This window comes from Melozone crissalis, unplaced genomic scaffold (assembly GCF_028551555.1).
Source record: "Melozone crissalis strain CALT ecotype California unplaced genomic scaffold, PUWL_Pcris_2 ptg000063l_1, whole genome shotgun sequence".
Lineage (NCBI taxonomy): Eukaryota > Metazoa > Chordata > Aves > Passeriformes > Passerellidae > Melozone > Melozone crissalis.
The window spans coordinates 5704669-5719722 of NW_026535841.1; the positions used below are offsets into that span (position 1 = coordinate 5704669).

The 15054-nt window shown below is 49.5% G+C and overlaps 1 protein-coding gene across 3 annotated transcripts in view; it reads left to right on the forward strand.

Annotated features, from left to right (window-relative positions):
* TPCN1 (two pore segment channel 1) overlaps nucleotides 1-15054 on the forward strand; it is a 228889-nt gene that overhangs the window by 23902 nt on the left and 189933 nt on the right. For all 3 annotated transcript variants that reach the window (XR_008483854.1, XM_054289011.1, XM_054289012.1), the window contains exons 8-25: nucleotides 24-82; nucleotides 810-909; nucleotides 1794-1910; nucleotides 2766-2890; nucleotides 4464-4512; nucleotides 4708-4771; nucleotides 5524-5568; nucleotides 6758-6814; nucleotides 6905-6958; nucleotides 7297-7369; nucleotides 7567-7674; nucleotides 8854-8925; nucleotides 9931-10020; nucleotides 10703-10818; nucleotides 11470-11516; nucleotides 11915-12068; nucleotides 13362-13498; nucleotides 14206-14286. Coding sequence is in view for 2 of the 3 variants with exons in the window: in XM_054289011.1 (XP_054144986.1) it covers nucleotides 24-82; nucleotides 810-909; nucleotides 1794-1910; nucleotides 2766-2890; nucleotides 4464-4512; nucleotides 4708-4771; nucleotides 5524-5568; nucleotides 6758-6814; nucleotides 6905-6958; nucleotides 7297-7369; nucleotides 7567-7674; nucleotides 8854-8925; nucleotides 9931-10020; nucleotides 10703-10818; nucleotides 11470-11516; nucleotides 11915-12068; nucleotides 13362-13498; nucleotides 14206-14286 (1548 nt within the window). In the remaining variant the exon portion in view is untranslated. The remainder of the gene's footprint in view (nucleotides 1-23; nucleotides 83-809; nucleotides 910-1793; nucleotides 1911-2765; nucleotides 2891-4463; nucleotides 4513-4707; nucleotides 4772-5523; nucleotides 5569-6757; nucleotides 6815-6904; nucleotides 6959-7296; nucleotides 7370-7566; nucleotides 7675-8853; nucleotides 8926-9930; nucleotides 10021-10702; nucleotides 10819-11469; nucleotides 11517-11914; nucleotides 12069-13361; nucleotides 13499-14205; nucleotides 14287-15054) is intronic.

Sequence of the window (15054 nt, forward strand, 5' to 3'; positions counted from 1 at the left end):
GTCATGGGATTTTTTTCTTTCAGTACTTCAATACCTTAGAGAACAGCCTGGTGAATCTCTTTGTGCTTTTGACCACTTCAAAGTAAGTTCATGCTCTTCTATCTCAGCCTTTCTCTTTGTCCCAAAGGAGTCTGGCAGAGCCAAGAGTTTATCTGCAGAAATGCTCTGTCTCCAAATATGTGACCCCTTTCCTCTGCTTGAGAGATGTGCAGGGTCAGCCTGCATGGGAAGAGCTGCTATTTCATTTTGCTTTAGGACACTGTGACCTCAGCTGCAGAGTTATCTCTAAGGACTCAGATGTCTTCATCACTGTGAGGGCACTAAGGGGGAAACAGCTTTGTTAGGCCTTGGTTCAGGAAGGGAAAATGTGTTTGTGCTCCTTTGTCAGCCAGCAGCTCACTGTTGAGACCTAGCTTCCCATTCCTGTGCTGCACTTCACCTGTCTGCAGGGAAATTGGGATAACAGCAGTGAGTAAATATTGATCTGCTGTCAGGGAGAGCCCTGGGGATTAGGAAATTAGCAAAGGATGGAAGAAATCTGAGGTGGTAACACCTGCACTGAGGCTGTACTGCTGTTGTTGAGTACCAAAGCATAGCCCTTAATCACGCCACAAATCCCATTTGGTGTTTGGGGTGTGTGAGGAACGTGCTTGCCACGTTTATTTTTATTCTGAATTTTGTACAAATGTGCAGATCTTTAGATGTGAGTTCATACACACACACCCCTCCCCTCCCTGTGCCTGTTGCTGTGCAGTGGGCTGTGTGCCATGAGGGTTTTGGGGTTCACCCTTGTGTCCTTTTGGGTGCAGTTTCCCTGATGTGATGATGCCGTCCTACGCCCGCAACCCCTGGTCCTGTGTGTTCTTCATCGTGTACCTCTCCATCGAGCTCTACTTCATCATGAACTTGGTGAGTGCCCAGGGGAGCACTTCCCTTCCCTCTGCCTGCTTTTGGAGCTCATTGCTCAGCAGAGTCTTCCCCATTCCCAGAACTGCTCTGCAATCATCTCAGACCCTCTGGCAGAACGCTTCTAGAGGTGGCAGCTTGGCTACAGATAGAACTCTTTTAATGTCTAACCATGAGGAATTGAACTAAATCACAGAAAACCAAATTATATGAGCATCTTTCAACTACTCTCCCATTAATATCGTGCTTGGAGTGACATACTCAGTTACATGAAATTTATTATCCTTCTCTATCTTAATTATTTATCATAAAATGGCATTTTATTATCTGGACTTGCCCGAAATACTTTGTAAATCAGTTTGAAGGGGATGGAATTACTCAGGATGGCAGGACTGCAGTGCTGATCACTGCAGAGTGAGAGCATGGCTGCCCAGGGGAGGATGTGAGTGCTGGAAAAGGCCTTGCCAAAGGAGCTGAGGAATTCTGCAGCCCAAGGTGAGGGATTTGATGCTTGTGCTTGCATTTCACTGCCTCCCCAGATGGAGGGTTGGCTTTGCTGTGTGTCAACCAAAGCTCTCAGGAAGGGGGAATCCAGAGAGCAGCCCTCAAACCCTGCTTTCCAGGGACAGATCAGGGCATTTTAATCTTTTGATACGGTTTTCTCCTGGCATTTTTGTAGCTCTTAAAACTCACTAGGAGGTGTTGAGAGGCCAGAAACATCTGGACCTACAGTAAAAAGTGGATCAGAGCTTGGGGATCCCTTTGTGGGATCCCTCCTGCCAGCAGGACCTCACCAACCCCATCAGCATCTGCTGTGCCTCCCTGAAACCCTGCAGAGTATAAAGGTCAAAACAGCACTTATTTCTTATTTTTTCCTGTCTTCTCAGCTTCTGGCTGTTGTGTTTGACACCTTCAATGACATTGAGAAGAGGAAGTTCAAGTCCCTGCTGCTGCACAAGCGCACGGCCATCCAGCACGCGTACCGGCTGCTGGTCACCAAACAGGTACAGCTGGGCCAGCAGCACCCTGGCCTGGCTGCTGACCTCCAAAAAATGTCTTTTATCTCTCTTCATTGTGATCAGGCTCACCATGGGCTGGTGGTTTTTTCATTCATGTTCACTTCTGTTAGTGGAGAAAAAGCAGAGTGCTCTGAATTTCAGCCCTGCGTGAGGTTATGCCTTGGTGAAATGAGGGAGGTTTGTTCTGGAGTGCATGTGATCATTGATTTCTCTCTGAATCAGTCTGGGTCGCTTGAGGACTTGTTTGGCTTACCAGGCATCACTACTGAGAGGAGGGATGGGTCATACAATTGAAAATACAATCCATTTTCCAGATCCTGCACAAGTGAGCAGTGCAGAAACAGAAGGAATTCACCTAAAAACAGCTTTTAACAGGGACAAGCACTGTGGGGAGAAAGTTGAGTTCTTGCTTAACTTGTTGGAGCAGCAAGAGAAATAAGACCCAAAAATAACTAACCCACTTCTAGTAGATTAGTTCATGTTTAGTGTACAAAGCTGATGGTCTTTAAAAAAGTGCCATGATGGGATCTGTTAGGCTGCCTGCTAATTTCCCAAGAAGAGGGGTTGAACTCTGCTTGGGGTGTCTGGTTGGGACAATTTTCAGGTGATGGGGCAGCAGGGAACAGTTCTGCATTTGCTGAAGGGACCCATTGCCAGAAAAACTTTCTGATCTCTGTGCCCTGGGACGAGCTTGGTGTGTTAAAGTAATAGCTCAGGGTGCTTTGGGGGCTCAGTTATAACGGATGAAATCCTGCTTAAAACAAATCCAGAGTGAGAATTAAGAGCTCTGTTCATTCCTGCCTGCTGCTGCTGCTTCTGACAGCGTTCCTTTGTTGCCAGAGGCCATCTGGAATTTCCTTCAAGCACTTTGAAGGGCTGCTGCGGTTCTACAAGCCTCGGATGTGTGCCAGGGAGAGATATCTCACCTTCAAAGCACTGAACCAGAGCAATACCCCTTTAGTCAGGTAGGATGGTCCTGCTGCTGTGTCACTCACATATTTCATGAGAATCCTTTCACTAGGATTTTTCTCCTGAGAAGCCTCAGAAAAGAAATGTAAATAATAATTAATCTGATGGCTGTGGAGTGTGGTCTGGAGGTGGTTTACCAACAGGTGCATCTTTGATTGGCGTCATGTGGGTTGTTTTTACTTGATGAACAATCATGGTCCAGCTGTGTTGAGGCTCTGGTCAGTCACAAGATTTTATCATTCTTTGCCAGCCTTTTGATGTCTCCTTTCTCTTTCTTTAGTATAGTTTTACTACAGCATTTTTAATATAATATATATAATAAAATAATAAATCAGCCTTCTGCGAGATGAAGTCAAGATTCTCATCTCTTCCCTCATCCTGGGGACCCTCCAACATCACCAGCACACTGCTGCAGCCAGAGCAGGGAGCTTGCTGCCCTCCCTGCAGCTGGGCTGTGCTTTGGAGAGGATGCCTGGGTTTATGGAATGAGTGTTGGGATTTTCTAGGGAGCTGGGAGGGGTGGGTACCCTCAGAGCTGAGGTGCTGGAGTTCCTGCGTGCCCTCTTGTGGATACAGCACTGCTGGCACTCCCAGGCAGGAGCTGCTTCCCTTTTCCCTGCAGAGCAGAGGGAGCAGGAGCTGGGGAGCAGCCCTGGAGCCTGCCTGGAGCAGTTCCTCACTCAGTGCAGCCTCGCAGCTTTTAACAAGTTTTTGCCTTTTTCCAGCAGCTGGCTGTCCCCCCCAGGGTTTTGTTAATTAAAATTTGGTTCTGCTAGTGCTTTCAGGGCTGCCATCCTCTGTGTTATGAGGCAGAGAATTGCCATTCTGGTGGGGGTGGGTGCTGCTAACTCCAGCCAGCAAAGGAGTAGAGGGAATTAGAGCAGGAGACCTTCTCTTCCTTTTCCTTTGTTCTGGCCACAGACAGGTTCCAAGTGACTCTCCTATGAAACGTGCTGATGCTTCTCCTTGAAGTCAAGTGCCACAGAGAAGTATTGAAAATGGCACAGGGAGAAAGACTGAGTTGTGGAATTTAGGCACCAATGTCACCAGTAAGAGTCAGAGAAGTTCAGCATCCTCACTTCCAGACACAGAAAAGCTGTTACAGGCCTGACCCTGGGCACCTAGACAGGCACTCATGTTCTATGAGTTTCTTTGCTTTCATATCCTTTTTCAAACTTCATTTTTACCTTGAAAAGAAAATGTGCAAGGATGTTAGAAAAGGACTGTACGAGTAATTAAGCCAGTCCAAGACTACTCCATGAAGAGCAGTGCAATCTCCATCCCTTGGAGCTGGCATCTAAGCCTCAGGTCTTTCCTCTCACTGGGGTTCAGCAGAGTCAGAGTTTCCCTTGAGGCTGAAGCATTACAGAAAGGAGATTCTGGCTATTGTCAATCAGGAACCTTTGGCCAGGCTGGGAGGAGGTCACTGCTGAGTCCTGTCCGCTGTGGCTGCAGTTCTGATAAGGAGTTAATGACTTCCAGGACTCTCCACTGGTGATGTCTGACAGGGACAATTAAGGATCGGCTCACCCTCAAGGCTCTGATCAGATGTTTCTTTCTGTTTTGCAGTCTAAAGGATTTTTACAATTTCTATGAAGTTGTTGGCTTAAAATGGAAGGTAAGAGTTTGTTGGGTGGAGAGGAGGGAACCCGTGTGTGGGAGGGAGAGAAAAGGAGTGGTTAGCGAGGAGCTGGGTGAGAAACAAAGGCAATCTGAGAGAAGTGCTGGGGGTAGGGTGGGTCTCCATCCCTGGCCTGATTTTGTGCCTGGGTGTGGCTCTGGCTGCTGCTGACCGAGGCTGTTGTGCTTCCAGGCCAAGCGGAACCGCGAGCACTGGTTCGATGACCTGCCACGGACTGCCTTCCTCATCTTCAAAGGTAACTCACTCTGTCCATGGCAGCACGGGCTCAGCTGGCAGGAACAGCATTCTTTACAAAGACAGGACACTCTGAAGGGCCTTGCTCTTGTGTCCCTGGCAAACACCTGAGGGAAGGCCTTCTAACCAACTCCATGTGCATCCAGAGCCTCCGAGGCCAGAGATTTGGATTCAGAGTCTCCAGGGAGGATTTCTGTCCTGGAAATATTCCTGCAGTGACTGTGGCGTGGGATTTGGGTTGTCACAAAAACTCTTAGGCTGCCTGGTCCCATTCAGGTCAAGGACAGCAGTTTGGGAAGGGAAGAGATGCCTGAAACCCCCATCAGAGTCATGTCTTGCCAATTTACCCCCTGTGTCCCAAGTTCCCTGGCTGGATGTCACCATTCAGAATTAAGAACCTGCAGCTCTTCTGAGGTGGTGTGTGTTCCTGATCCAAATACAGCTGCCACAGGCGCCCTCCGAGCTCTGATGATGCTCCCAACCCTCCTTGTTGTTCCAAACACAGAGCATTTACCTCTGTCCACGCCAGAATTAGCACTTAGAGACCAAACAGGGCATCTTGAGGGCTAAGAATAAGGACTTCATTGCTGCTAAAATTCTAAAGGATATTTAAACTTGTTCCCAAAAAGTGGAAGTTAATCATCTGCTGATCTGTTTCGCTTCTATGGAAAATGTCTCTAGGGAGAAGAGGGAGGGATCTGTGGTGTGGAGGATGGTGTAAACATTTGTTTTGTCATCCTTTCCTTCACACAGGCATCAACATCCTGGTGAAGTCCCGTGTGTTCCAGTACACCATGTGTGAGTAGGAATGATCTGCTTGGCTCCCTTGCTCGTGTGGCTCTGGTGTGCTGGCTCTGCCAGCCCTCCAAGGCATTTGGAGGAACTGTCACAGAATTCACAGGATGATTGAGTTGGAAGGGACCTCCAAGATCATCGAGTCCAGCCCAGCCCCAACAGCTCAACTGAACCCTGGCACCCAGTGCCACATCCAGGCTTTGTTAAACACACCCAGGGATGGGGACTCCACCACCTCCCTGGGCAGCCATTCCAAAACTTTATCACCTTTCTGGAAAAAAAGTTTTCCTGATATCCAGCCTGTATTTCCCTTGGTGCAGCTCGAGGCTGTGTGCTCTGGCTGTGTCAGTGCTGCTGCAGACAGAGCCCAGCCCCAGCTGAGCACAGGCACCTTTCAGGAGCTGTGCAGAGTGATGAGGGCACCCCTGAGTCTCCTTTTCTCCAGGCTGAGCACCCCCAGCTCCCTCAGGGGTTCCTCACAGGGTTTGTGTTCCCAGCCCCTCACCAGCCTTGCTGCCTCCTCTGCATGCACTCAAGCATCTCAACATCCTTCCCAACCTTGGTGTGGTCTGAGCTGTGGTTCATGGGCAAGTTTTGGTGGGGAGGGAGGGAGCTGCTGCGTTGTCCCAGCAGCCTGGGCTCTCAGCTCTCATTCTGGAGAGCCTCCCTGGCTCACTGCACACCACCGCTGTGGGGCTGGTTGTGTTTAGGTGGGTGGGTGGTCAGCTTTCCCAGAATTTGGGGGGTTTATTTTACAGCTGAAATATTCTGGATAAGGAAGTGCCTCCCCAGTGAGGCACATTCTGTTTGCTCTCAAGGAGCTGTGAGCATCCTCACTGCTGGAGGGATTGCTTGGCAGCTGAGCTGCCTGAGGCAGGGAATCTGTGCTTCTCTCCTCTAGAGGAGGAAGAGTGCTTCCTCCTGCTGCTACCTGCTGGCTTCTAAGTGATTGTTCCTGCTCAGTAATTTGGGGGTTTTTTTACATTTTAGTTTTGCTTCTTTTTGAACATAAAGGCACTGCATCTCTTAAAGGCCTGGAGAAAGACATGGAGGAAGACTCACAGTTTATGAGTTCCCTTTGTTCACTGACTTGGAACCAATGCCACTTGTCCTATATTGCATTCTTTTTGTTGGCCTAAGAAATGGATACCCAAGAGTGGTTTTGCTATGGGGTTTTTCCTTTATTTTCCAGACACTGTGGTGGCTGTGAATGGAATTTGGATTCTTGTTGAAACCTTCATGCTGCAAGGTAGGAAACATCACAGCTTCATGCTCCACTGTGGTGCTGGGGGATTGGAAAAAAGGGAGGATTTGAGAAAGCTGTTCTTGTGTCTTGCAGGAGGGAATTTCTTCTCCAGGAATGTCCCTTGGAGCTACATAGTCTTCCTCACAAGTAAGCTGATGCTTCCCAGCAGAGCTGTGTCATTTCCTGAGGAGCTGGGGAGGGAATTGAAGTTATGGGTGTAGAGCCTCCATCCAGAACAATGGTGTGCCTGGCAGGGATTGTTTTGTGGACTCTTCCAGAGAGAAATCTCCATGAACACAGGGAAATGTGCTGATTTAGAGGGGAAAAGTCTCTTTGGCACCTCACTGAGAATGAGGAGCTTGGGTGGGGTCTGTTAAAACCCTGTTTAACAGAAATCCTTTAAAATCCCCACACATCCATGAGGGCAAGGCTTCCCATGGGCCTTTCCTGTGAGGCTGCTCATTGCTGATGCTCTTGTGTTGCAGTCTATGGTGTGGAGCTGCTCCTGAAGACCACTGGGCTGGGGCCTGTGGAGTACCTGTCCTCAGGCTGGAATCTGTAAGTGCACATCCACCTTTTTGGGTTGGAAACACCAACTCCTGAGCCAAGCCTGGAGACAGGAGGCCATCAGCCAGCTGTTAGAATCCTTCTGCCCCTGGCCTTGTGCATCTTGTTAGGCTGGAGCAGCACCATCCCCTCTTGTCTGCTGATAAATCATTGCTCTTTCATTAATTTGATTTCATTTTTCTTGCCAGCTTTGACTTCTCAGTCACCCTGTTTGCATTTTTGGGGCTCATGGCACTGGCATTCGACATGGAGCCCTTTTACTTCATCGTGGTCCTGAGACCCCTCCAGCTGCTGAGGTGAGCTGGGAAAGGCTGGGAAGGAAGGGAGGGATTCCAGAGAGCAGGTGGGAGAAAACAGGGCTTGTTTTGCATCAGTCCCACTGGGGACTGAGCTCCTTAGCAGGAGAGGGCAAGGATTGCTCTGTGGGAGTGTGACCGTGGCCAACAGGAATTGCGTGGGGTAATGGGATTAGCCCGAGTTATCAAAATGAGAGATAACAAAAACTTGGGATGGGATATGAAAACCCCGTGCTTTGGAGCTTAAGCCGATCCCTAATAGAGATCAAGGGATTTACTGGGGGCAGATTATCCTGTGTCTGCCTTCGTGGGGTTCTTACACCTCCTCTAAATTGTCTGATGCTGTTCAGAGAAAAGCTTTTCTGTCAGGGTGAGATGGTCTGAGCCAGTTTAATAATTTCCATTGAATTGCCAGAAATTACAGTTTTCAAAGGATGCTGCTTTCTAGGGTGAAGCACTGCCCTGCTCCAACTGCATCTCACACTTGGAGCAAGACCATGGCCTGTCACCTCTCTGCAGTTCAGGGCTGATTAACCCTCTCATGTCGAGGTACCCTTACCCTCACAAACACCTCCAGAGCCACAGGGAGAAGGGATTTGAGGTGAAATGTTTCATTAAAAACAAGCTGATGTAATTTAGCTCTTCAGTGAGGATTTTAAGAACACTTCATGACACTCAAGAGGGGAAAAAAAAATAATGTTTTCGCTGTTCCTCCCCTGCCAAAGCCTGTTTGGCAGCTGTGTTTGTAAAGGCTGATGGGGTTGCCAAATCCTAAATTAGCAGGCACAGTGTAGTTTTCTTTCATCAATTTTTATTGGGTCATGGGGGAAATACAGAAAAGCTTGTGTCTGGGGGAAGCAGGAATGCATCCTGACCCTGTACATGAGTCTAGTGTAAGTTCTTACAATTTTTTGGAGTTTTAAATAGTTGTTTATGTATCATGCCATGTAAAAAGCGAGACTTTTTTTCCCTGAGAATCTCAGTCCTATTGAATGTGTCATAAACATTTAGATGGGACAGCAGGGAGGTGAGCAGAGACCACTTGAACAAGTTAGGAAAGTCAGGAAACTTCACTGTCATTGCCCTGTGAGGTAGAGAGGGCTGGGATTCTCCTTTTTGCTCTTTCCCCCCACACCAGGAGAGCTGTGGGTGTGGGTAACTCCTGGCCTCTCCTTTCAGGCTGTTCAAGCTGAAGAAACGCTACAGGAACGTGCTGGACACCATGTTTGAGCTGTTCCCTCGCATGGCCAGGTACCACCTCTGCTCTGGGGTGAGGGCAGGGACAGGGCAGGGAAGGTTTGGGGTCACTCTAGGGACCTGGCAACCTGCTGGAGGGATTTGGGGGTGAGGGCAGGGACAGGGCAGGGAAGGTTTGGGGTCAGGGCAGGGACCTGTGCAACCTGCTGGAGGGATTTAGGGGTGATGGCAGAGAGGGAAATGAAGGTTTGGGGTTAGGGCAGGGAACTGTCCAGCCTGCTGAAGGGATTTGGGGGTGATGGCGAGAGGGGATTGAAGGTTTGGGGTCAGGCTAGGGACCTGTGCAACCTACCCTGATCTGTCAGTGGGTAGTTACTGATTCTTCTGAACCAGTGGAGTGTTCCAATCTTCCAATTCCTTGGAGCAGCAACACTCCAGCACCCTGGGCTCCCCCTGCTTTGGTGGTAGGAGGATAACTAAGAGTTATTTTTAGTTTTTCTCCCCCATCCCAGCTCTTGCTGGAAGACAAAGCCCCTGTGGGAAGAGCATTGGCACAAATCCCCCTTGGCCCCTGCTGTTCCCTGTCCTCAGCAGAGCCCCTGAGAGCATTTTTGTGGAATGGTGGGGCAGAGGGAGCTTGAGAGCTGCTCCTCAGCCCTGCCTCCCTGCCAGGAGTCCTGAGCTGGCTGCAGAGCCCTGCTCTTGGCACAGTCCCTGCTGCAAGGATGTGGAGAGGGCACACACAGTGTGTGGTGTTCTTTAGTGAAGGAGCTGTGGAGAGATGTTTATTGAACAGAAAAGGACAGGCTGGCAGGGAATCCAGGCTGCTCTTTGGTTTCTCTCCTCAGTGAGAGAGTGGCAAACTCCTTGTCCAAGGGCTCCCTGAATGAGAGCAGCCAAGAGCTGCAGAGCCCCAGCAGCAGGGAGGGTGGGCTGGGCTTTCCAGTGCTGCTTCCCATCCCTTGGAAATCCCTCTCAGAGCAACCAGCCTAGCATTTTGTGTTTCCCTGCCTTAGCAACTCTCCAGCAGCACAGTGCTCTTTCTGTTTGTGCCTCCAGCCTGGGGTTAACCCTGCTGATCTTCTACTATTGCTTTGCCATCGTTGGCATGGAGTTCTTTGCTGGCGTGGTCTACCCGAACTGCTGCAAGTGAGTACCTCAATCCAGCCCCCTCAAGAGTGCTTCTGGTGCTCAGCCAGCAGCAGGGAGCTCTGGCAGCTCCATTTCCCTGTGGAGAAGTTGCCTGGGGCTGAATGGGGTTTTGTAGCTAAGGCATCACATGGCAAAAATCCAGGAGATAATTCATTTCTCTTGCCCCATGCATGAAAGTATCCAAGGCCAGGTTGGACAGGGCTTGGAGCAACCTGGGATGGTGGAAGCTGTCCCTGCCCATGGCAGGGGTGGAACTGGAGGAGCTTTAAGGTCCTTTCCTACCTGAACCATTCTGTTTCTATGATGTCAGAGTTGCTTGTCCAGCAGCAAATTCACCCAACATAAATTCACCTGGTCCTGAGTTATGCTGTGCCCTTTTCATCTTTAATGATGGCAAACCACTTGGAAATGCCAAGTTTGAAGGGTGTGAGCCAAGGAACTCAAACTCTCAGTTTCTCTGGTATAATATTTGCTGAATGATCAGAAAGACTCCATGTGCTCATGTGCTGTGAAGGGGAGAGGATTCCTTCCAGAGGAAAAGACAAATACAAATATTGCCCAAGAGGTAGAAATTACCACTCTTCTTACCACCTTCTAGAGGGGCTGGTGTTTATAATTTTTTAGATTTTTCTTGATTTTCCAGTCTCTGCTGATTCTTTGTCCTGTTTTCTCCACCCAGCACGAGCACGGTCGCAGATTCCTACCGCTGGGTGAACCACACAGTTGGCAACAAAACAGTTGTGGAGGAAGGTTATTACTATCTCAACAACTTTGACAACATTCTGAACAGCTTTGGTAAGGGCACTTTTGTCCCTAGAAAAGATTATCCTGTGTTCCTGCAGAGCTGGATGGTTCTGTAATGCTCATGTGAGCCTGGGACTCTCCCAGGCAGTCCTGCTAATGCGCCTCACTCACATCCTGCCCTTTCTGTCTGGAGCTCCAGCTGACTGACTGTGCCAGGATGCTCTGCAGGGTAAGCAGAGGTCTCTCAGAGCCAGCTGGAAGGCAGCAGATCTGTTCTGGCTGGTGATCAGACCAGAGGGGTTCAAGGAGGGCATTAAGTCACTGCCCTTCTAAAGAACCAGCAGTGTTGCCTCTCTTTAAACCCTCTGATGAAGAATAATTTGAATGTGTTGATTGCTCTCCATTTTTCATAATGTGTGAGCAGAATGCTTATCTCCTTGAGATTTCAGAGCTCTCCATGCTCTCTGGTGAGGAGTCAGGTCTGGTTTCTTTAGGAAACAGAGATGAAGCCATGCTGCAGGTTCTGTGTGTCTGAGGGAATTGCAGTGAGGAGGGTCTGCATTCTCTCTGGATTTGCTGTCTTAATTCAAACTTGGCTTGTGTCAGTCTTGCCTGTCAAACACTTTATCTAAAAATCTCTGTAAAGCAGGTCAGGATGGATAAAACAATTCCCTGTGTGTGTTTTCTACTTTTTGTGTGCAGTGACACTGTTTGAGCTGACGGTGGTCAACGACTGGTACATCATCATGGTGAGTGATGCAGGCAGCACAGGCTGCCACCTTCCACAGCACCACTGCTTTCCTCCCATGGTGCCTTTCTTGCCTGGTGTCTTTTGGCTCTGACTGTTGGGAGGCATTTGGCCCCTGCCATGCTGCTGGGCACGTTTCAGGCTTCACAGGCTGGACAAACGAAGTCACCCTGTGCTCCAGTTTGTCACCTTGCTGTCCAAAGCCACCAGCTGTAGATGTTCTGTGTGTTTGCCTGTAGGTACATCTCTTTTTAGCTGCAAGGATCTCTTGGGGCGCCGAGCATATCACAAGCAGTCCCTGGGGGCAGAGTGTTTATGCTGCTTTGTGCCTTTGATAAGCAGTTAACGCTGCCTCTCCCTCCTTTTGTGCCCTGCTCACTTCTTCCCTGTCCTCTTTAGGAAGGGGTGACATCCCAAACCACTCACTGGAGCCGTCTGTACTTCATGATCTTCTACATAGTGACCATGGTGGTGATGACCATCATCGTGGCTTTCATCCTGGACGCCTTTGTGTTCCGCATGAACTACACTCGCAAGAACCAGGATTCAGAAGGTCAGAGCTGAGGCCTGGCTCACCTGCAGCCTTGTGTCTTCTCTCCCTGGTACTTCATGTCTCTAGGAGTAAATGGAATTGGCCAGGAAAAACCAGATCTTTTATTATTTTTTTTTAACCTGACATCCTGAGCTAATTCTGTTGCTCGTTGTTCTTTTGCTCGAGCTTGTTCTTTGTGTGATATTTCTGTCTGGTCTTTCTGCTCTGCCCCTCATCTCTCCCCCCAGAATTCCCCAAAAAGCATGGGTGGGTGTATTTATGTGGGTTTTATATATATCTGTGCACACACACGTACAAACTTCAACCACTTGAGCCATTTCAGCCAAATTCTTTGAAATAGGAAGTCCGTGTGCATTTCATGCAAGGTTTCTAGGAAACATTGCAGCAGTGATGTAGCGAAGCTCAATGAGGGATCTTGCAGGAAGGGAAGATTGATAATTTTTTTAAACCAATTTCCCTTCCTCACTAATGCCCTCACTGGTGGCAGGATGTATCTCCAAGGTGATTTGCAGCACTTTTTGCCATGACCTGGAGGGCAACAAACACTGCCTGTCCAGTTCTTCCCACATTTTCTGGTTGTGCTCAGGCTGCTGACTCTGTGCTGGTTTTGGACATGCCTTTCCCTGTAGGAACTGGCAGAGACTGGGCTCTGCATCCCCCTCATCACTCACTGTCCTTTTCCTCCTGAGTGGGGGGTCTGGAACTGCAGGCCCCTTCCTGACCTGCTAATTCAGGTGCCAAAGCCACACTCATGGCTCACAGCCCTTTTCCTGCTGTTCCTTCAGGTGAAAGCTCCACCCCTCTGGGTTTTTAGGTGCCAGAAGATCAAATTTGTGTGGCCCAGGAGCTGCTAATTAGGGAAACACTTGTGATCCTTCCTGCACCCAGTTTGAAGGGAGCAGTGAAGGACATTGGTTAGCCCTGGGCTCCCAAGCTCTCTTAGGCAGGTGAAGGTCAAAAGGCAGAAATTCTTGTGTGATTATTTGATTTCTTAACTTACAGACCAGCAAAAAAGCTACAAGATTTATTTTCTTTTAAGATACCAAGGAGCCTGATGAGAATAGTTTGAGTCAGAAGGTTTGCTGGCCCTTCTCACTAGTTAACTTTCTCCCTGCCTTGTTGGGGTTGAACATATCCATGTTCCAGTCACAGAAGCAGGTACAGACTGTACCTGAGCTCTGGCTTGGCCCTGTGTGCTTTAGCTTTGCCTTCCAGGTTATCATAGCAGCTGCTGAAGCAATGCTCATCTTGGTGACTTTTTTGCCCCCCTCTTTCTGTTTCTTGCCTCTCCAGAAGATAATGGCATTGTTCTGGAAAAGGAGATCTCCAAGGAGGAGGTGATTGGCATAATTGAGCTGTACAAGAGGACTTCAGCTGCCACTGAAACAGCTCAGCTGCAGAAGATTGTGTTGCAGATGGACAAATATGGGGTAAGAGGAAACACTGAGAGTTCTCACCTTCAGGGAGGGAGGTGTGCCAGGGCCACTGTGTCTGTGTGGAGAGAGAAGATCCACCTGCTTGTGTAGTGTTGAGGGCTGAGCTGCTGGAGGAACTGCAGCATCACAGAATTTTGCTGCTCTGGAAAAGCAGCAGCTGCTCCTTGAATAGCCTTGACAAAGTTGCCTGACAAAGTTGCCTGAAAACTTCCCTAAGAGCTGTCCTGGCCTCTGCTGACTGGAAAGAAAGCATATTTATATTTTCTCTAAGGAAGCCACTCTCTCATAGTTCTCCTGCTTGTCTCTCTGTGCCATCAGAGAGCACTGGGGCTGGGACAGTCCTGGAGCATTATGCAGCAGCATGATGGCATTAATTCCTGATCCTTCCATTCTCCATGGCACTGCTTCTGCTTCCATTCTAAAACATTCTACACTGGGAAGATGAGCTCTTGTCTCAGAGCTGTTGTGTCATGCAGCTGGGAGGAGCTGAGTGGTTGTTTTAGCAATGGCCATGGTACCCCTGTGTCACCATGGCACAGGGGCTGCAGCCTCTCAGGTGGCAGCAGAAGGAGCCTGGGGTGGCCTGAGCTCACCGGTGGGTGGTGGGTGTCCACAGGAAGGAAGTTCCAGGCCAGATCCAGCTGCTCAGTGACTGATGAATGTCTGTTTTGGTGTTTCCTCCTCCTTCCCCAACTCTCCAGCAAATGTCCACAGTGTTCCTGGGACGCAGGTCCAGGACCAAGAGTGACCTGAGTATGAAGATGTATGAGGAGGAGATCCAGGTATGTGGGGCTGAGCTGGAGCTGCCAGCAGGTCTGTGGTGAGAGCATTCCCTGGGATAACAACCCATCCTGTCCTTTCAAGCACTGGGCACTGCTTTCTCTGAGCCCAGGGTTTGTTACCCCACAGGGCACATCAGAGCTCCTCAGTGGGTGCAGGTGTGACAGTGACCACCCTGGGGGTGTGCACAGGCACTCCTGCTGTGCTGAGCTGCCCTGGGCTCCCCAGGTCTCTGCTGGGGCTGTGAGCACAGTTTGGTGCTGCCCAGGGCTTGGCTGCTGAGCACAGAGCACTTAAACCTCTGGAATGTGGTTGTGTGTGAGCTTAGGTGTGTGTCTGCCTGACACAGAAAGCAAGGCTGGCTTGTGCCAGGCTGGCCTGCCTGGTTTGCAGGCTGAGCAGGATGGGAGACAGGTAAATCGGCAGATTCCCTGGAGTTTTAGCAGCACCTTCCTGCCAGTGCCACCCTTGGTCAGGAGCTTTCTGCCATGGTCACTGCCAAAGGCAATTGAAGGTCATAGGCTAATGATTAGTGCTGAAAAAATTAATCTTATAACCATTTGAATCTGTCCTTTGTCCCCAGAGCAGACAGATTGGGGATGAGTCTTGAGTCCCCCTAAGGAAAATGCACATTATTTACCATGGGGCTGGGTCACCTGCAGAGAAGCTCCCTGTGTGTTCTGCTTGGTCTGTGCCTGAGGGATGTGACATCCTGGCACAGCCTGGGTGCTGCTCTGCTGGTCCCAGACATCATGGGGACAGCCATCCTC